Source organism: Thamnophis elegans, chromosome 12 (assembly GCF_009769535.1).
Source record: "Thamnophis elegans isolate rThaEle1 chromosome 12, rThaEle1.pri, whole genome shotgun sequence".
In the NCBI taxonomy this organism is placed as follows: Eukaryota; Metazoa; Chordata; class Lepidosauria; order Squamata; family Colubridae; genus Thamnophis; species Thamnophis elegans.
In genome coordinates this window covers 34,907,441-34,928,523 of record NC_045552.1, presented here as the reverse complement: position 1 = coordinate 34,928,523, position 21,083 = coordinate 34,907,441, and the positions used below count along the sequence as shown (strand labels likewise).

Genomic DNA, 21,083 nt, shown 5'->3' with positions numbered 1-21,083 from the left:
TCAGTGTGTGTCTTATAACTTGCAAGAGTACAAGATTGTAAAATCTCAGCATTAAGGAGTGGAAACTAGTGAGATTTACTACTGGGACACAGTGGGCATCCAAGGAGAACCTGATGGAGGCATCTGAATAAAGTTCAGCTATGTGTTAAGGGTTATTCTCTATTGCAGTTTCTCAACCTCAGCAACAAAGACAGGTGGACTTCAACTCCCAGGATTCTGCAGCCAGCAGTCCAAGTCCACATATCTTGAAGCTGCTGAGAAACTCAGCTCTACTGCTCTATTACTGATTCTATAAGGCAGGGGTGTCCCAACTTGAGAACTTTAAGACTTGTGGACTTCAACTCCACAAGAATTCTGGGAGTTGAAGTCCACAAGTCTTAAAGTTCCCAAGTTTGGACACCCCTGCTATAAGGAATCAAAATACCTCCAAATATCGACCATATCTAACTTTATTACATAAACTGAAGAAGGGAAGGTGTTCTGCAGGGCCAGACTCACTGACCACTCATTGTGGACTGTGATATATGGGGTGGGGGATAGGAGGTGATATAAAATCAGTGGTCTCTGCTGCTGTCTGAGCCACCGTTAAGGGACCTGGGATGTTATTACTTATACAGTGCACAACAGGGATCAGCATCAGTTTACCCATGGTTGGGATGGGGTCATCCATCTATTTCCCCACCCCCCCCATAATCTATACAGTCAGAGGGAAATACATGGAAAGAAAAAAGGAAGAGAGCTGCTAAGGCCATCTAGTTCTTGCCAGTGGTAAGGAGATGAACATATTCTCTGATTCTTGTTCAGGTGACACTTGACCAGGGAACATGTCTTCTATTACCGTATTTTTTGGACTATAAGACACACCGGTGTATAAGACGCACCAAGATTTCAAAGAGGTAAGTAAGAAAAAAAAAAGGGTTTGGCCTCCCTGGCCCCCAGGAGCATTTTGCAGGCATCAGCAGGGCTGGGGGAGGGCAAAAACAAGTGAAAAATGGGCTTTTTTTTTGCAAAAACAAAAAATGTTTGCCTTTTCCCACTCCTGCTGAAGCCTGCAGAGTGCTTCTGGGGTCGGAGGGAAGGCAAGAATGCCTCAGTTTTTGCAAAAAAAAAAAAAAGGCCCGTTTTCACAAAAATGGAATGCAGGCGTGGGGCTTTGGGAGGCCAAAAATAGCTGCATTTATAATATAAGAGGCACCAACATTTCCACACTCTTTGGGAGATATGAAAAGGGTGCATCTTATACTCCGAAAAATACGGTACATGTAGTCCTCAACTTATAACTATTTATTTAGTGACCATTTGATATTTTGACAGCACAGAAAAAAATAACTTATGATGACCCTCACACTTTTGATTGTGACAGTGTTCCCATGATCACAATTTGGGCATTTTGTGACTGGCATGTATTTATGACATTGCAGCATCCCGGGGTCACATGATTGTCATTTGTGACTTTCCCAGTACAGATAGTCCCCGACTTACGATGACAAGTAACCCCAAAATTTCTGTTGTTAAGTGAAATGGGATCACGTGACCACGGGACATTGCAACCGTTGTAAGCATGAACCAGTTGCCAAGCAACTGAATTTTGAACACGTGACTGCAGGGATACTACAAAGGTTGTAATTGTGAAAAACGGTCGTAAGTCCCATTTTTCGGTGCTGTTGTAACTCTGAGCAGTAACTAAATGAACTGTTGTAAGTCGAGAACTATTTTGCTTCTGACAAGCAAAATCAATGGGGCAGGCTGGAGTGGCTGAACAGCTTCATGATGCACTTAACAACTGCAGTTATTTACTTAACAACCATGGCAAAAGAGGTTGTAAAATCGGGTGCAACTCCCTTAACAACTGCCTTGTTTAGTGATGGACAGTCTGCTCCCAATTGTGGTCATAAGTTGAGGACTACCTATATATGAATGCAGATCCTGAATAAGGTCAAAACCCAGTAAATCTCCATTCCAGGAATGATTTGGGAAACTGGAAAATTAGAAGCCAATTGGTAAAGGGGCTGACACTTGTTACGACTCTTGACAAGCCTCCATTAAGTTGGACGCTGTCAGCAAGCCAGGCTAATGTTTTGCATTTGTTTCTCCCTTCTGGGTTGTTTTCAGGCCCTTAAGGAAGAGAAATGGAAGTGAGGGACTTGCACACTTCCGTGTGCTCCTTCCTCTGTCACAAGGTTAGAGCCTCAGTTTCCTCACCTGCAGCTTTTGGTATAAATATCCACTGGTTCCCCCTCCCCTTCCAGCTGTCTTTCTTGAAACAATTGCAGTGGAGGATCAAGCAAGCCCTACAATGGCACCCCCACTCCCCCCGTCCACCCTCAAGTAAGAGAATCTGAGATCCATCTTTCGGGTCTCCAAAAGAGCATCAATGTATCCCTCAACTGTATCCATAAATGAGGAATTATTCTTACTTTTGAGATTCATTTAATATGTAAAAGAAATCAAACAAAGAATTCACAACCCAAAGGAACTGGAAGGGGGGAAAAGCCTAATTACTTCTTCAGGGACAGCTTTTAGGGAGACAGGAGAAAAGGGCTGAACTTGCTGGTTGAAAAGAAAACTTCTCGGAAAAGGATTCAGAATCCCCCCCATCCAGCTCTTGTCCTTCTGTCTCCGTCAATATCTATTAATTTACTTCTGAGAATTTGGCAGCTTCACAAGGTGCTCCGGAGGGAGTTTCCAGTGAATTTAAGCTTACTGTCAGCAAAATAACTAAGAATGGCTACAGAATCTATTTGGAGGGGGGGGAAGGAAATGGTCCAACACAATCTATTAAAGTGTCATAACCGTCATCTATGCATAATCCACTAATGTGCTAACTGGAAAAAAAATCACAGCTGGGACATAAATGTGGGAACAATGAGAATGTTCGGTAGGAAAGAAAAAGAAAGAAAGAGTTAAAAGAAACTGAAATTCAATTTGAAAGCCAAGAATGTGATCAGGGCCGACCAACAGAGTGATTTTCTCTTATCACACAAGAGGTTCTTCTTTCACAAGATCGGCTCAGAAAACGCTGCTGGTGGCAGGATGGGTAACCAAGCCAGAGTTTACAATGTAGCTCCCTCTGTGGTTGGAGCACCTGGGAGGAGTTCTCCATTTGGGACCATCTCTGAACCCAACATCTTGTCTTTCCCCGAATCCAGTCGCTTCTTCTTGAGCTGAGATTGATGGATGAAGGGAACGAACGCAAGAATGAGACCTCCAATTATTGGAGGAACTCCAGCAAAGTAGAAGGCAAGCTGGTAATTTCCAAAATGGTCATGAAGGAATCCTGAAAAAGAAGGAAAGCAGGTAACCTATAATGGAAAGTGAAGTTGGGGAGGGTTTCTATCCTTGAGCTATGGAATCTTAGCAATTTCATTACTGTTTTTAATGCCCAAGGATAAAGACACAGAGGGAAAAGAGAAAGAATTCTGGACTTCAATAATTATTTGGATTTAAAATTTGAACTGAGAAACCAGAAAAACAGAAACAGAATAACAGAATTGGAAGGGACCTTGGAGGTCTTCTAGTCCAACCCCCTGCTTAGGCAGGAAACCCTACACCACTTCAGACAAATGGTTATCCAACTTAAAAATGTCCATGTTGGAGCATTTACAGCTTCTAGAGGCAAGTTGTCCCACTGATTAATTGTTCTCACTGTCAGGAAATTCCTCCTTAGTTCTACATTGCTTCTTTCCTTGATTAGTTTCCACCCATTGCTTCTTGTGGAAACTAATCAAGGAGAGAAGCAACCTAGAAGTAAGGAGAAATTTCCTGACAATCAGAACAATTCATCAGTGGAACAAACGCCTTCCAGACGTTGTGGGTGCTCCAACACTGGAAGAACACTGGAACACTAGAACCAGGATTCTACCTTCGTAGCAGTTCTCAACTGCAAGCACCAAGCTAAAAGGATGTTGGCCAGATCAAGTAAGAATCTTTATCTGTGGAGATTCTCAGCCATCCAGGTCATGGTTGTCCCAAAGGTGCTTTTCCAAAAGGCAACTGGACTTGGCTCGGTTCTGACTAACGGGTGAAAATGGAAGGACTGGTATCCGTTAGCCCTCTCTCTGGGAGTGGTTGAGTCACCTGGAGGGTTCTCTGTGCCCTCAGAGTGGAAGCGTAAGAGCAGCTCTTTCCACCCTTTTGACTTCTGACTTGTGCTGCTCGACTACAACAATCCTCTTGATCAGGTGATGCATCAACTGACTTAGCTGGCTGAGGTGTGGAAGTTGTAGTCCCACATATAGGAAAGGCTGAGTTAAAGTATATCAAGTAGCATTTCATGACCTCCAGGGTGGGTTCCGGCAGGCACTACGGCCAGTTCGCTTGTGTGCATGCTGCGTGCACATGCTCAGTATAATTAAAATTGTTTTGCACATATGCAGAACCAAAAACAAGATGGTGTCACCGATGGCGGCCCCTGGAGAACCGGTTCGGGGGCATGGCAGGTCAGGTTCCCTGCCAGTTCCAACGACCCAGGCCACCAAACCACTACCGATTCAGCCAAACTGGTCCGAAGCGGTAGGAACCCACCACTGATGATTATTTTATGGTCTTCACAGCTCAATGGCTCTGCTCTTAAGGCTTCCTCATTCTTCCTGTCAGGGCTGAAGATGGCAAGATGGGGAAAAAAGCCGGACATAACAATGTCAAGCTAGGAAAAGAACAGCTAAGAACCCATTGATTCAGAAAGGTGAATGAAAAAGACCTAGGATTTAAAACTTGGACCTCACAATCACATACCCAGAGAGCTTAATCCCTATATTCTACAGAAGGCTGCTATCGCTTCTGTCTTATTTACAATAAAAGCAACTGATCTGACGGGGCTCTATGACCCTTGAAGTTTCTACAGTGAGCTACTGGGTGACAAGCCAGGTTTTAAAAGAAAGGAAAAGTATTGCTGGTTCTGATGTAAAATCTGACAATTGGTGACAATTTGCCTTCAACTCCTTACTCCTTGACCCTTTTGCAAAATACGCCCCATTTTAATTGGAGGCATTCTGAACCAAATGATTTTTTAAAAATTGTTCATAGCATTGAGCAGTTCTGAGCCTTGAATTCAATGTAAAGCCTTTCAATGTAGCTTTTAATGGGCTTTAATAAAAATGTTACTTATTCCAAATTCAGATGACCGGTTGGGGAGGAGGGAGTCTGATTTTTAAAGAGTACACATTATTCCCAGAAGAAGAGATACAACTGATGAAGAATTTTCCAGCTGCAGTCCTTCTTCTGCAAAATCTTTTGATCTTTTTAATCTGGGAAAATGGGACTTTATTGAGCAACATTTGGCTATTTTCTAAGCAGTAAATTAATCTGAGCTACTGATAGTTGCCACATTTTATATATATATATATATATATATATATATATATATATATATATATATATATATGTGTGTGTGTGTGTGTGTGTGTGTGTGTGTGTGTGTGTGTGTGTGTGTGTATGCATGCATGCATACATATACATTTACATATACATATACATATACATATACATATACATACATACATACATACACACACACACACACACACACACACACACACACATATATATATATATATATATCAAACACTTCAAAATCCAGCCAGCATTTACACAACATTACTTATTAACACTTACGAACCTCACTACAGGGTTATAGAGGGTTTTCTTATATAAGTTGAAGCACAAAGAATTTGATGGAGGTTAGTATTAGTCTGAGAGGTGAATAATTAGTTTACAACTACCGTATATACTCGAGTATAGGCCGACCCGAATATAAGCCGAGGCACCTAATTTTACCACAAAAAACTGGAAAAGTTATTGACTCGAGTATAAGCCTAGGGTGGGAAATGCAGCAGCTACCGGTAAATTTCAAAAATAAAAATAGATACCAATAATGTTTTTGAATATTTATTTGAAAGAAAAACAGTAAACTAGCTCTGTAAGTGGAAAAGAGCTTGGAAAGCGGGGGATTACGCCGTCTTGGCCAGCCGATCCCCCCCCCCCATTCCGTCCTCTTTTCTCCGCCGGAACCCGGGCGGGGGGACTCAGCGGCGACCATCTCCATCCCCGCGCCTCAAACCCTCTTCCTCCCCTTCACTCCAAAACTCCTCGGGGCAGACGGCGAAGGAGGGGTGGAGGTAGAAGCGTTCAGTTTAAAAAAAAAGACTGGGGAAAAAAAGAATTGAATTGAAAACAGTAACGAGAGAGACAAAAATCAGAGTATCCAAAAAAAACCCAACCCAACACTTTTTTTGTGCTTTTTTGCGCTTCGCTCCAGGATCCAGATGAGGAAGGCTACGGCCGTTCCCAAAAAATTTTCCCTCTCCCTCTTTCTCTCTCTTTCCCCCCCCACAAAAAGCAGGACATAATAGAGCTGTTACGAGTCCCGATCATTCGGGATCCATTCAGAATCCTCTCGCCGCCAAACTCTTAAAGCTTTATCAACTCTACAACAAACCCCTTTTTCTCCCCTCTTCTCCCCTCCTTTTCTTCTCTTTTTCTTTTCCATTCTTTCCTTTTCCTTTCTTTTCTTTTCTTTCTCCCGCAGACACACGCCCCAAATTTTTGCCGATTCTTAACCGCCATTGGGGGGAATGGAAAAAGTGGAAAAGGCAATATTCTATCCTATCTGGAATAACACGGGGGATTCTCAGTCATCCTGGAGCTCCCTGGACATCGCAGCAGCCCCAAGTGCGCGGGATCTCAGCGTTTTTCGCATTGGGGCGTGTTGCAAGAAGAGGGAGTGAGCTTAACATCTCAGCTTTGCTGCCCAGCGCTGGCAGAGGGGAATCCCATCTCGGCCTCGGGTGGCTGCGGCAGAAGCAGTGAGCTTTCCCCGCTGCATAGGGATGTGGGGGAAGGGCTCGGGCGCGGGGACGGGGAAACGGGCATCTGTCAAAACCCCGAATCCCGTCTCAGCCTCGGGTGGCTGCGGCAGAAGCAGCGAGCGTGGGGGCGACACTTCACTGGGAGTGACCTCTCTTTCCCCGCTGCATAGGGATGTGGGGAAAGAGCTCGGGCACCCAGTTTTCTCTCCCCCCTTCTTTCCTTCTCTCTCTCTGCTCTGGGAAAGGAGCAGCACTCTGGCGAGCCCCGAGAGATTCCCCCATTCTCTCTCTCTCTCGCTCTCCTGGCCCTTCCAAGCCGAGGCGGCGGGGGCGGGAAGAGGAGTCTGAGGGGGAGGGAGGGAGGAAGGGGAGGTGGCTGCGTCGGCTGGGCGATGGCCAGCCGCGGCCGAAGCAGGGGGAGGGAGAGCGAGATTTTGGCGAGGCGGCCGCGGGAAGGACCGAGGGAGGAGGAGAGGACGGGGCTGCTTGGGAACGGAGAGGCAGGAGAGCAAGGCGGCTGCCGGCCGTTTCACCTCGCACAGAGAACTTCCACTCGTTCCCGGGGCTTGTGCCGCCCGGCACAAGCCCCGGGACCGAGTGGAAGTTCTCTGCGCGACTGAAACGGACGCCGCCGCAGGAGAGCCGCAGGGGAGGGCGGCGGGACGCTACCACGCCTCGCGGACTCGCGGCGTGGTCGCTGGGAACCGCGCAGCACAGACGCCGCCACACCGCGCTGCGCGGCAAACTGACACAGAGGGAGGGGAAACTCACAGGGGCGCCGGGCCATTCACGAGCGTCACCCAGCGGCATGGCCCCGCCCCTTTTTCATCTCCATTTCGGGCAAATTTTTCACTGACTCGAGTATAAGCCGAGGCGGCTTTTTTCAGCCCAAAAAGTGGGCTGAAAAACTCGGCTTATACTCGAGTATATACGGTACTTCTGTTGGCTGGTGGGGTGATGCATTCCAAGCTCTCACTTTTAGATGTTTTGCTAACAATTATAAATTACTAGGAATTGAGGGGTCCTTGATGCTCGCTTGCTTGTTTTCTTGCAGGCGTTTCATTACCCTGACTAGGTAACATCATTAATGCTAGTAAGGAGTGGGGTTTGCTGTCAGTTTATATTCTGGTATCTTCTGGAGAAGGAAAGCTTTGGTGACAACTAATTTTGACAAATGAAAATGCCGTCAAATTAAGTTTTCTTCCGACCTCTCCAACCCATTCCCCCCCCCAAAAAAATACAGCTACTTCAAAGTGAAAAGGAGCACCCAGACTGCATTTCCTGCTTCTTCTTGCAACTAAGAACCTGTGAAATGGGTCTATTAGCTCACAGCATCTCATCAACTTCCTTAAGTATGGAAAAATCCCAGAGAACCTGACATATGTGGAGGAAGCGATTGAGAAGAAAGTATTTTGTTACACTGTCTCAATCTGGCTATCACACCAAGCTGTCACCAAGAAAATTTGTCTAGGATTAACATCTGAAATCACAGTATGCTGAGAACTGGTTTGCGTGGTGATAGCAATAGCAATAGCAATAGCAGTTAGACTTATATACCACTTCAAATGCTTGACAGCCCTCTTTAAGTGATTTACAGAGTCAGCCTCCTGCCCCTCACAAACTGGTTCCTCATTTTACTGACTTGGGAGATGGCTGGCCTTCAAAGAATCTACAGGTTGTGGATTAAAGATGAGAGCCAACTATGACATTGTCCCTTCTCTGCCAAATCGTTATATCTTGCTTGGATAAGGACTTTTTAGACATATTGGAAACATCTTCCTGCCCAAATCATCAAGCTACAAAATTCTCTCACCTGCAATTGGTGGGCCAGCTGACATGGGGATGGCCATGAGTCCCAGGAGATAGCCAATGGCTTGAGAAGCCTCCATGGGCCCAACCAGCTCAAAGGCAATGGGGGCCATAATGGTGATGAAGAGTCCATCACAGAGTCCAAGGAAGAGGCAGACGACAATCACCCCCCAAAATGCTTGGCACTGTAGCAACATCATGCACATGATGCCCAAGATGATGAAGGATGCAACCTGAGGAGTCAAAACAATGAAGCTGTTTAGACAACCAAGACAAATGTGGAGGAATTCCCTAAGCAAGGGGCTGAGGGCATCAATGAGTGGCTCACTTTATGAGTGATGACAGGAAGTGACTTCTCTCTCTCCCTCCCTCCCTCCCTCTCTCCCTCCCTCATGCAAGTATTCAAACTCACTCAAGATTTCTGACATCTTATCCCTGAGATTTCATGTGAAAATGCAACATTCTAGTCATTCTTGCTTGAGAACGTGTAGGTTTCTGGTACTCTCACCTGCCGTCTCACCACATTTGGACATCTTCGCCTGAAATCACTGAAATCTCACGATTTCATCTATGTTCATTTTTAAACTGAATACTGATATTCTGCAAATGCTACTTCAGGTTGTAGCAGAAATCTTACCATCTTTGATTAAACAAACAAATAAAATGTCTTCTCCATCTCTGGTTAAGGAGGACAAACGGCTTCGGCTATATCCACAAATTATAGGATTCCCCAAATCTTTTCATGGATACTCAATTCTCCATGAAAGTTGGCTGGGCAACCAATAGGTAGAAAGCTCACTTTGAATCTTAGATGTGTGTGGCTATGCCAAGATGATTAAACATCTTTGTAAGAATATAAATATTGTCTTCCACTTTGGTTTGGTTAGCTATTTCATTCCTAAACTCCTGAACATCCTTCCCATGTCTCATTTTCTCTTCTGGTTTTCCCAAAGGTCGTCTTCTTGGTAGCAAATTAGCCAGGGCGCTTAAGATTTGACAACTGGAGTACTTTGGTTTCATGTCTGAGGCCCCAAGGCCTTCAAAGACAATGTGCTCTAGATATCTGAGATGCACAGATAAGGTACTAAGTTTCAAAGAAGGTGAAATTTTTGGAAGCAATCAAGAGGAGAAAGTTGGAAGGTGACAGCAACTCTTCTGCCATCCCCTTGCTCTTAGCAAAGTGCTTGTGTTGTGTGCTAATCCCATTATAGGGATTTTTAAAGAGTTGTTTCCATCCATTAAATATCTTTTTCTCTATTTAGATCATCTCAAATTTCTGTCATGCTTCCAACTTTACAACATATTCTCCTTGGCAATGAACGGAAGGTGAATTCTAGGCCAAGGCTGGAGTTTTGGAAGGCTAATTTTTCCCTTCAGACTTTTATAATGTTCCCAAATGGCTTATTTCTACTGTTTTTTTAAATGAATTACATAAAATAAGCTGCTTCTTCCAGCCAACAGGAAAAACTCCCACTATGGATAGGCTGCAGAACATCCCAAACTCAGATCTGACTTTGGGAGTTGAGGCTGCACAAGTCCTCAACTATCTGAATAAAAGATGGCTTGGAATAAGACCATTTCTACTGGGCCTGTAGAAATATTGTGGGATCAAATCAGAGGTGGTATTCAGCCAGTTCTGAAAGGTTCTGGAGAACCGGTAGCAGAAATTTTGAGTAGTTTGGAGAACCGGCAAATAGGCTGGCCCCGTCCCTGCTGCCTCCCAGCGGATCTTCTTTTGTTGCCCTGAACAGGAGAACAGAGCTGGAAAGCAGGTTAGTGGGGAGGGAATGAGGACTTTGCAGTATCCTTCTCCTGCCACGCCCACAAAACCACACCCACAGAACCAGTAGTAAAAAAAATTGAACCCCACCACTGGCCACCATGCCTGGTCATCACAGCTGCTTTTATTGCCTTCCTATCTTCCTTTTCTTTTGAGAGTTCAAGAAGACGTAGATGAAGGGAACATCTCTCTAATTTTACCTCTGCAAGAGTCTCATGAGGTGGGTTGAGTAGATAGTCATCCAAAGAGGTCTATCATGACAGTAGGCTAGGCCCAACATCTCAATCTCTGCATTGCCTTTTGAATGAATAATAAATGAGCCATTTCTACTCTGACTGATTGATATGAAGACTAGCCTATTGGACAATCCAACTGTCAATCTTTTCTCTCCTTCTATGCCAGTGAGAAAACAGGCTACCAAAGTAATATTACCACAATATTGGGTAATATGGCGATTCCAAGTAGATTGTATATGCTTATGCACATATTTTATTATTTATTTATTTGTAACATTTATTGGCTGGCTACCTTACCACTCTGAATGAACATGTGTGACTATGACAAATGTATAGTTGCACTTTTGCCTCACTACACATTTTTAATAAGAATTTTAGTTGAAGTCTAAGACTTTCACAGGATCTTGTCAAGATTGATTCGCACTTTCACCTACATTTTTCCTTCGTCACAGCTTGACAATAAGAGGGAGGGAGAGTGGATGGAGTACAAAAGAGGCAGAAAGCTATTCAAGCATCCATCAGCACCTAGGACATTGCCAGCATCCCAGGGACACACTGAGCAGATGTCCCAGTGTGGCCAGCTGCTTCCCATAACAAAATGAACAGAAGTTATTGGTGGACGTAATGGACTATGGGTGGCCCATGGGAAGAGGGGGAGTGAACTATGCTGGCTTTTGTGCAAGAAATCCAGAGCTGGTTTTGCTTCTTGTGTGCTAATGTGGTTTATTCATTAAAGTTTTATACTCTTAGTAAAATAGTGTTCCAGAAGTTCTATTTTCTGGATTCACCAACTGGACAGGTCCTTCTTCAAGCGAAATTGCAAAAGAATTCTAAAATAATTTTAAAAAACTAGATTCAGGAAAGGGAGAGGAGAAAGGAAAGTGAAGGAAATCCAAGGCATATCTGGTTTCCTGGAGGCTGGCCATTTTAGCAAGACGATAATGTTAATATTCTCTTCTGGCACATTAATATTTCCAAAAGAGTATTTATTTTGTTTCTGTTCCTTTGAGTTCTGTAACTATAAAGTTCTGACTCTGTTTTCCAACCTTAACCTACACATTTTAAGATGTGTAGACTTTGCAGAATACCCCAACGAGGAATGGCTGGGGTATTCTGGGAGTTGAAGTCCACATGACTTAACATGGGTAAGGTTGAGAAACCTGCTCTATAACCTAAACACTATGGTGACAGTTGTTTGCTCAAACTTTAAAAGAAAGCATGTGCTAAGTCGCCACAGAAATCAGGGCATAAGAACCTTAGAGAGAGAAGAAAACATACAAATGCAATCAGAAGCCACTTCTTAACATCTTGCATTTTTTCTTTTTTTTCTTTTTCTGTATTTTTTCTTTTATTTCTTTACTACTTATTCACTACCCCTTTTCCTTTCTTTCTCCTTTAAATATTGTTTTTATCTTGCAAAAACATCTTTAATAAAAATAGATAAATCAAGTCATAAGAGATGAAAGGGACACTTAAGAGAAAATTTAAGCTGTGTCTACTTTGACCTTCAATGAAGCAAATTTGTGCTCTGTAGGATTCCAGAACAGAGTGAGCTTACATTTTCGGCCTTTTTAAAAATGTATCTTTTAAATTTAAAAAATAATTGGACATGCTCATAAGTATGGCTCTGTATTTCATCAGAAAACCTTCTTGGCTACACAACTTCCGCACGTCAGACTAAAATATACAGGAGAAAGCAATAGCAACAGCAATAGCACTTACACTTATATACTGCTTCATAGTGCTTTATAGCCCTCTGAGCGGTTTACAAATGTCAGCATATTGCCCCCCCCCCCAACAATCTCGGTCCTCATTTTATTGACCTCAGAAGGATGGAAGGTGGAGTCAACCTTGAGCCGGTCAGGATCGAACTCCTGACAGTGGGAAGACTTAGCCTGCAATACTGCATTCTAACCACAGTGTCACTACAGTTTCTGAAAGCAATACTCTATAGCAGTGTTTTTCAATCTTCAAACGTTTTTCAACCTTCAAATGGAAATCCAAACGTCAACCTTTAAGACATTTGGATTTCCACTCGCAGAATTCCCCAGCCAGTGTCATCTGCAGATTTTGTTTAACTGCAAACAGGCGACTGGATTGAAGTCTTGCAGAGATGCTCTATTTTTCTGTGGGCATCGAAGCATCTTTGGACCATGGCACTTAAAGCAGAACTTAAAAAATACTGCATTGACAAAGTTCTGCTCCATGAAAAATGGAATCTTCTTAAACAGAATAACAGACTTGGAAAGAAATTTGGAGGTCTTCTAGTTCAACCCTTTGCTCAAATATTTCAGACAAATGGCTATCCAATCTCAATACAATAGCAGAGTTGGAAGGGACCTTGGAGGTCTTCTAGTCCAACCCCGTGCCTAGGCAGGGAACCCTATACCATTTCAGACAAATGGCTATCCAACATCTTCTTAAAGACTTTCAGTGTTGGGGCATTCACAACTTCTGGAAGCAAGTTGATCCACTGATTATTTGTTCTGTCAGGAAATTTCTTCTTAGTTCTAGGTTGCTTCTCTCCTTGATTAGTTTCCACCCATTGCTTCTTGTTCTACACTCGGGTGCCCTGGAGAATAGTTTGACTCCCTCTTCTTTGTGCCGCCCCTCAAATATTGGAAGACTGCTATCATGTCTCCCCTAGTCTTTCCTTTCATTAGACTAAGCATATCCAATTCCTTCAACTGTTCTTCATGTTTTCCCTCCAGCCCCCTCATCTTGTCATTTCTCCCCAACAACACCTGTACACGGTAGCGAATGTCTCACACACAGATGAAAAAAATCTGGAGGAAGTACAAAGTAATCAATAAATGGGAATTTGAAATAAGCACTTATCTCCTACCTGCAAATATATTTTCTTTAATCCAGGGATGAGATCACCGATGGGTCCGGAGGCCAGCCGTCCAATTCCTGACGTTGCTCCTATGCAAACAAGCACAATCCAGGACCTTTCCTTTTCTTTGAATTGCTCTTCTACGAACTTCACCTGGATAAGTGGAAAAGAGGCATCAGTCTTGTGTTTCTTCTAACTAGCTTCAGAGTTGCTGGTTCCAAATTGATAGATCCATTGTGCATCTATATAAAAAGAGACATTTACACATTGTTCTGGTTCTGTGTGATTTCACAAAAAAGTTGGACATGCACAAAAAGGGGAAGATAACCATGATTTGTGATCTCCCTTTTGTATATTTTGGAGTGGAATGAATTTTAGGCCTGTTTTGTATTCCTTAAAGCAGGCGTCTCCAACCTTGGCAACTTTAAGACTTGTGGACTTTAACTCCCAGAATTCCTCAGCCTGAAAAGCTGGCTTGGAGGTTGGAGAGTCCTGCCTTAAAGGCTTCCAAACCGAGCTCAGATTTCCATGGGGGTAGTTGAGGGGGCAATGGATAAAAGTCTAAGGCAGTGTTTCCTCAGCTTTGCAACTTTAAGACATATGGACTTCAACTCCCAGAATTCCCCAGCCAGCATGGGGGATGACTGTTGTTATTTGATAGGGCTCAGGAATAGATGTGGGCCTTCTGGAACATGGTCCTTTCATCCAAATGCCAGATTGTCTGTGCCCCTTTTGGTCTTTTGTAAGGCCCTGAAGACCCCCTTTGGATGTGTAGATAAGTCTACAATATCATGGCTAAATTAACCGTTGGGGGATTTTTCTCAGCTGCTATAAATGCTATTTTTGATTTTTGTTTTGTTGCTTTTATCTCACTTTTAAGGATTGAATTGAAGACGGGCAGTCATATAAACTGAATGAATAAGTACAGGTAGTCCTCGACTTATGACCACAATTGAACCCAACATGTCTGTTGCTAAGTGCGACATTGGTTAAGTGAATTTTGTCCCACTTTACAACCTTTCTTGCCACAGTTGTTAAGTGAATCACTGTAATTGTTAAGTTACTGACACAGTTGTTAAGTGAATCTGGCTTCCCCATTGACTTTGCTTGTCAGAAGGTCGCAAAAAGGGATCACGTGACCCCGGGACTCTACAACCGTCATAAATGTGAATCAGTTACCATGCATCTGCATTGTGATCACGTCACCATGAGGATGCTGCAACGGTCATAAGTGTGAAAATGGTCATAAGTCACTTTTTTCAGTGCCATTGCAACTTTGAACGGTCACTAACTAAAGTGTTGGGAGTTTGAGGACTAGCTGTAAATATTGGAAGACAACTTCAGACAAGGCTTAGATCATTTGAAGTGGATGTCTATTAGTCCGTAAGGGCAGAGAGTGCTGGGCCTCACTTTCCTAACTCTGACTTTTCACAATGGCCACCTGGACTTCCTCAGTAGAAGGCCGTCAGCCCTGGGAGCGGCTGCAGAAGAAGGGACAGTTTGCTCCCACAGAGAGCACACCTGTGGTGCTGCTCCCTTAAAAGACCATCCCCATCCCTTTGGGACCCTCTCTGGATTCTTAGTCTGCTCTCCCTTCTGTCCCCTTCTCTCCCATAGGACGAGGAGCAAGCCCACCTCCCTTCCCCTCTCCATCTCACCAGATGCATGTAAGGGACAAAGTATCCCAGGATGGCAGTAGCTATGCCAAAGGCCCAAACTCGGTACGTCTTTCTTTGGAAGACTCGCAAGTTGAAATACTTCCGCATCTGTGACATGCATTGCTGCCTCCAGCTCCGGGTGTCTAGTTTGATCTCCCTATCTCGAGGACTTGAGACCGAGGGCAACATCGGGCGGAAGGTCAGCGACAAGAAGATCTGGACCAGCAGGAAGGCGCTCAGCATCTGGAAGGTGCGAGGGAGGCCAAGGGCCTTCCCCACAATATTCAGGAGGAATGGGAGACCCATGGAGAAAAGGCAGCTGCCGGTCGTCACCAGTCCGTTGGCCAGACCGAGGCGTCGCTTGAAGTAGTGGCCCAGAATGACCAGGGATGGGTGGAAGGCGAAGGAGCTGCCACAACCAAAGAGGATTCCGTAGGTGAAGTAGCGGACCTCCAGGGACCTGTAGAAAAGAGAGGGCCACAATAGGGTTTGGTAAGAAATCCCACAGTGTTTTATATTTAGAATGCAAAATTGGAGCAACAGAAGACTTAACAGAAGACTCTAGAAAGAGTGCAACAAAGATGATTTGAGGACTGGAAGTTAAAATATATGAAACAATAACTGGGAATGTCTAGTCTAATGGGGTTTTGAGGGGGGGAGAGACATGTTGGCAGAGTCCCAATACTTGAGGAGCTGCCACAGAGAAGGGGGAGTCAGTGTATTCTCCAGAGCACCTGAAGGCAGGAGAAAAAGTAATGGATGGAAAATAAACAAGGAGAGATCCAAGCTAGAAATACAGAGAAATTTCCTGACAGAACAATTAACCGGTGGAATGGCTTCCCTTCAGAAGTTGTGTGTGCTTCATCACTGCAGGTTTTTAAGAAGAGAATGGACAGCCATTTCTCTGGAATGGTACAGGGTTTCCTGCTTAAGCAGCAGGTTGGACTGAAAGACTTCCAAGATACCTTCCAGCTCTGTTATTATTATGTTATTTTATTTTATTTGGTCTTTTGCTATGTTGCTCCAATTGTCCATCTCTTCATCTTGTAGGAAGTGTCCAAGTGGACATGTGTAATTGTAGGACCATTATCCTGTCATCATCCAACTGCGTTACTCTACTCTACTCTGCAGGTAGAAGAAGAGATCCCTTATTGGGTGGTGATTAGACATGCGGAAAAAGATGGGACCATGATAGAAAAGGGTATTGTTTGTTTATTTATTTATTAGAAGTTTTTAATTCCCACCTTTATTACTTTATAAGTATCTCAAGGTAGCAAACAAACCTAATACTCCTGCTATGTTTTTCTCACAAAGTATAAGGCGGGTTGGGCTGAGAGAAAGTGACTGGCCCAAAGTCACCCATCTGGCTTTTGTGCCTAAAGTGGGACTTGAACTCAGAGTCTCCTAGTTGCTAAGCCAGCCCTTTTATCACTACACCAAACTGGCTCTTTTGATTTTGGCTGTTTTCTCTTTTGTGCTTTTAAAATGCTTTTTAAAGTCTCTGTTTTCTTGATGCACAATTTCACCTGTTTTTTGTAAAATATACAAATGTAAATAAATAGCAGTACTTCCCAAGGCTAGGAGATATATCTGTCAATTTTAAATGCTTTGTGATTTAAACCACTTTGATTAATAACATCAACCCTGAGAACCATGGACAGTGAGAAGGTGAGAGGAAAAAGTATTGGAAATTTATGCTTCAACAATTAAGGCACATGGACTTTGGCGATAAATCTATAAATATGTTCAAGGCAATATACACTAAGCAGGAAGTTAAAGTGATTGTGAATGGCAAGGTGACTAAAAATTTCACAATCCAAAAAGGCACAAGGCAAGGCTACCCATTATCTCCACAAGCAAATCAAAGGACTGGAAATTAAAAGAGAAAAGTATAAATTACAAGCATTTGCAGACGATCTCATTTTTATTTTAGAGGAACCACTAAAAGCAGGCCTGAGACTTATATAGAAACTGGAGGAATACTGGGAAGTAGACGGACTAAAAATAAACAAGAAAAAAAACCGAAATGATAGTCAAAAATATGACAAATAAACAGGAGGATGAAATAATAAAGAGAATGAACATCCAGATAGTGAAAAAGTAAAATATCTATGGATTTATTTAACAGCAAGGTGTATAACAATTAAAGAGGACACCTACACAAAACTAACAAATCAAATTAAATTGGACATGGAGAGATGGAAAAATCTGCAACTTTCTTTAATGGGCAGAATAGCTGCAATAAAAATGAGCATTCTATCGGATACTCTTTTTATTTCAAAATATAGCCATAAAATTAGAGAAAAAATATTTTCAGGACTTGAACAAAATAATGTTGAAGTTTATATGGCAAGGAAAAAAACTGAGAATTAAATTGAAATTATTGCAAGAATCAAAAGGGAAAGGGGGGGTTCGTCTGACTGACTGGGAATTGTACCATCAAGATGCGGTACTCACATGGGTAAAAGAGTGGATAACTTTACGGAATAGGAGATTATTACTACTGGAGGGTCAGCATATGCAACTAGGGTGGCAGGCATTTCTTTGGTATGGGAGAAGCACGGCACATCCATACTTTCAAAGGCATTACATAAGAAATGCATTATTAGCAGTGTGGAATAAACTCACACAACAAAATCATATAAAAATACTAGTCCGATGCTTAGAAGCATTGATGCTTAGAAGCACTGATGCTTAGAAGCATTGATACACCCAAACCTTATAAATATGGAAATAAATGTTTCATATAAGGATATATTAAACGAGAAGGGTGAATTGAAAACCAGATTAGAATCAAAAGAACAAGAGGTAGAATTGGAGTGATGGTCATACCTGCAAATGCAATCATGTTATGTGAAGGATGAGAAAGTATGGGGTATCTATAGAAAATTAATGAAATTAGATAAATTATTAGTGGGGACCGATGATAAATTGATAAGGGCAGCATATAAATATTTACTAGACTATAAAATGGAAGAAGAATAAATTAAGGAGACAATGGTCATATGATCTAAAAACTTTGGATATAACATTAATTTGGATAATTGGCAGGAAAGAAATCGGAAATTGACATTGGCCACATCATATAAAGAGAATTTTTATAAAATGTTCTACAGGTGGCATCTTCCCTCAGCAAGATTGGCTAAAATTTTAACAACACATTCCAAAAATGTTGGAAATGTAAACAATCACCAGGCACATACTATCACATGTGGTGGACTTGTAAAAAAGCAAGGAAAATTCAGATGTGGCTAGAAAAAATGGTTGGACAATGTATAGAATTTAAGCCAGAATTATTTCTATTGGGTATTATAACAGAAGGCTATAGCAAAGGGTCAAATATACCTAATACTTCACATCCTGACAGCAGCAAGAATGGTATATGCACAGCAATGGAAAAGTGAAAACACCCCTTCAGAAAAGGAGATAATAAAGAAGATATGAATATGCACAGAAATGGATAGACTAACAAGAGAATTAAAAAACAAAGGAGAGACAGAATATTATGACACATAGAACAGATTTTATCATTGGCTGAAAGCACGAGGTTGGAGTTGGAACATGAAAAAATCAGGCTAAGTAGACCTGGAATGAGATATTATATATGCATTAGAATGAATTCGTTGGTCACAAATAATTGTACAAGCCTAGCACTGTATAAGTAGTATATAGGTTATTTGTCTTTCACTTTGGATTCTATGGGGGATGAAACGCCAGGACAATCACACTGTGTTCAATATAATATGTAAATAATAAAAATGTTTTTTAAAAAAGAGGAAAAAGTATAATTTCATTCAGATGCATAGAGTGATTTGTAGTTGGATCTCTGTAAAAAATACCCTCTTGTCTTACTATGTTGTGTGAACATGATATCAGGTTATCTCGCAATATCATTTACACATCTTCTCACATGAATAGAGCTACTGTGGCCTGTTAATCTGGGTTGGTTGAGGGTATGGTGGAAAACCGATATAATGTTCTTTTTTATAAGAAGTTCAGCAGAGGAAGGAATTACATGTAGTCCTTGCTTACTGACGAGGAGGTTGTCAGGTTCGGAAAGAAGATTTTCAAAACCCGCCAAAGGAAAACCACTGAGTGTGTAATTCTTGAAGTCAGAAACTTGTCGGGGTCTCTCCATGCTTTTGAGTCTCTTCTGGAGAAGCTCTCTCTGCTTTTTTTATGCCAACTGCCTGCCTTAAACCTCACCGAATTTGATGGGACAACTACTGCCACCATTGAACAAGCCCGTGGTGCAGGGGTTTTAAATAGAATCTGAAATTAATACCAAACCACTGCTATGTTTACACAATCCCTCAACTGCAAATAATTTGAACTGAGTTGTTGGCTCTAAAAATCAGCCCAATTAGGGAGGATTGCACAAACATTACACCATTTTAAAAACAGAATCACAAGATTATTAACATTTATTTTCATATTTTTCCAGGAAATTCTTCAGTTGAGTAACTAGGCTATAATTTATTTTAAGTCTGAATAATTTTAACTGTGCTTGAGGGAAGTTGTGAAAAGTCCAAAGAACAGCCAAGGACAAAGCTAGAGATGTTTCAAGGGGATAAGAATGAACAGGAGAGGAAACCAATGTTTTGACCAGAGCCATGAGATAAATGTATTCTTCTCCCAAAAAAACTTTGCTTAATATCCTGATATTTAGAGCACACAGCCAAATCAAGTCAACAAGATAATTTGTCTTCATTTCAACTTATAAGAAAACACAAATCTCCTTTCTTTAAAAAGAAAGCATTTTATTAATGGTGTCAATTTGGAATAGCATTTCTTTTAAAAACTAAACAATCTGGATGAAAACATTTTGGACAGCCCAGTGAATGCAATAAACCAGAGAGAGCCAAGCAATTCAAAAGAGAATAAGTTGGTGTGAGCCAAATTTGCTGGTAGTCCAATTATCTCCCCAGTTTTCAAATCAACAAACATCCTTTCCAAGGAATAAAGATTTCTAGCCAGACATAAAAAAGGCTTTCTGTGCCTTGGCCAGGCAGACATCTGGCTCTGGAGCTTCTGCCATCTAGGACTCCCTTAGCTGGGCTAAAAAATGCAGATGACCGCTTGTGAAGGAACGTAGGCCTGGTGCTGGGAAGGCATGAGGCGCAAAGGAAGGACTCAGAGGTGGCTGAGGGAAACTATGCAGGGTTCTGTTATTCTACCCTGCAACGAGAAGAGCCTTCCAGGAATCCTTGCTGTTGCCTGTTTCTTGACCTGGTTGGCCTCAGGGGGCTGATATCAGGAAAGGGCAGCCAAGGGAACCTCCTGGGGATTTCTGTAGGCCCGCCACGGTCACCTGATCCCCATCCCCAGCCAGAGCAGGCCAGCTGGAGGCCAGAGGGTGCACCTGAACTTTTAGTGGTATGGCAGGAGCAAGAAGGGAAGCTTATGACGGGGGAGGAAGATGATGCATCTTGAATGGCAGGGCAGGAGCCACTGAAAAATAAATAAATGAAGAAATAAAGGGAGAGAGGGAGGAAAGAAGGAAGGAAAGAAGGAAGGATAAGGAAAATGAAGAGAATGTAGGAAGAAAGAGGGGAAAGGAGGGAGGAAGCATAAAGGAAACGGGAAAGACAGGGAAGGAAGGAAGGAAAGAAGGAAGGAGGATATCAGAAATGGGAAGGGCAGGGAAGGATGGATGGATAAAGAAAATGAGGACAGGGAATGTAGAAGAAAGAGGAGGAGTAGGAAGCATAAAGGAAATGAGAAAGACAGGGAGGGAGGGAGAGAGGGAAGGAAGGAAGGAAGGAAGGGCAGAAATAATAGGAAGGAGGAAATGGGGGGGGGAGCCATGGTTTTGGAGCTGAAGTGGTCCTGGTGTGGAGAATGTCCCCTTTCAGAAATCCCGTGGGTTGTTGTTCAGTCAGGACATCGTGCTGACATTTTATAGAGCTCATCAGCTTATTGACAATGGTGTCCTTCATGAGCACCAAGTCTGGGAGA

General features: G+C 42.6%; 1 protein-coding gene across 1 annotated transcript in view; it reads right to left on the bottom strand.

The window, feature by feature from the left end:
* Nucleotides 1–2,107: 2,107 nt before the first annotated feature.
* The window catches only part of SLC16A2 (solute carrier family 16 member 2), an 83,088-nt gene continuing 64,112 nt past the window's right edge, over nt 2,108–21,083 (bottom strand). Inside the window, exons 3-6 of the mRNA XM_032227133.1 lie at nt 15,126–15,585; nt 13,477–13,620; nt 8,620–8,848; nt 2,108–3,277 (exon numbers count right to left, since the gene is read on the bottom strand). Coding sequence (XP_032083024.1) covers nt 3,054–3,277; nt 8,620–8,848; nt 13,477–13,620; nt 15,126–15,585 — 1,057 coding nt within the window. The 3' untranslated portion in view covers nt 2,108–3,053. The remainder of the gene's footprint in view (nt 3,278–8,619; nt 8,849–13,476; nt 13,621–15,125; nt 15,586–21,083) is intronic.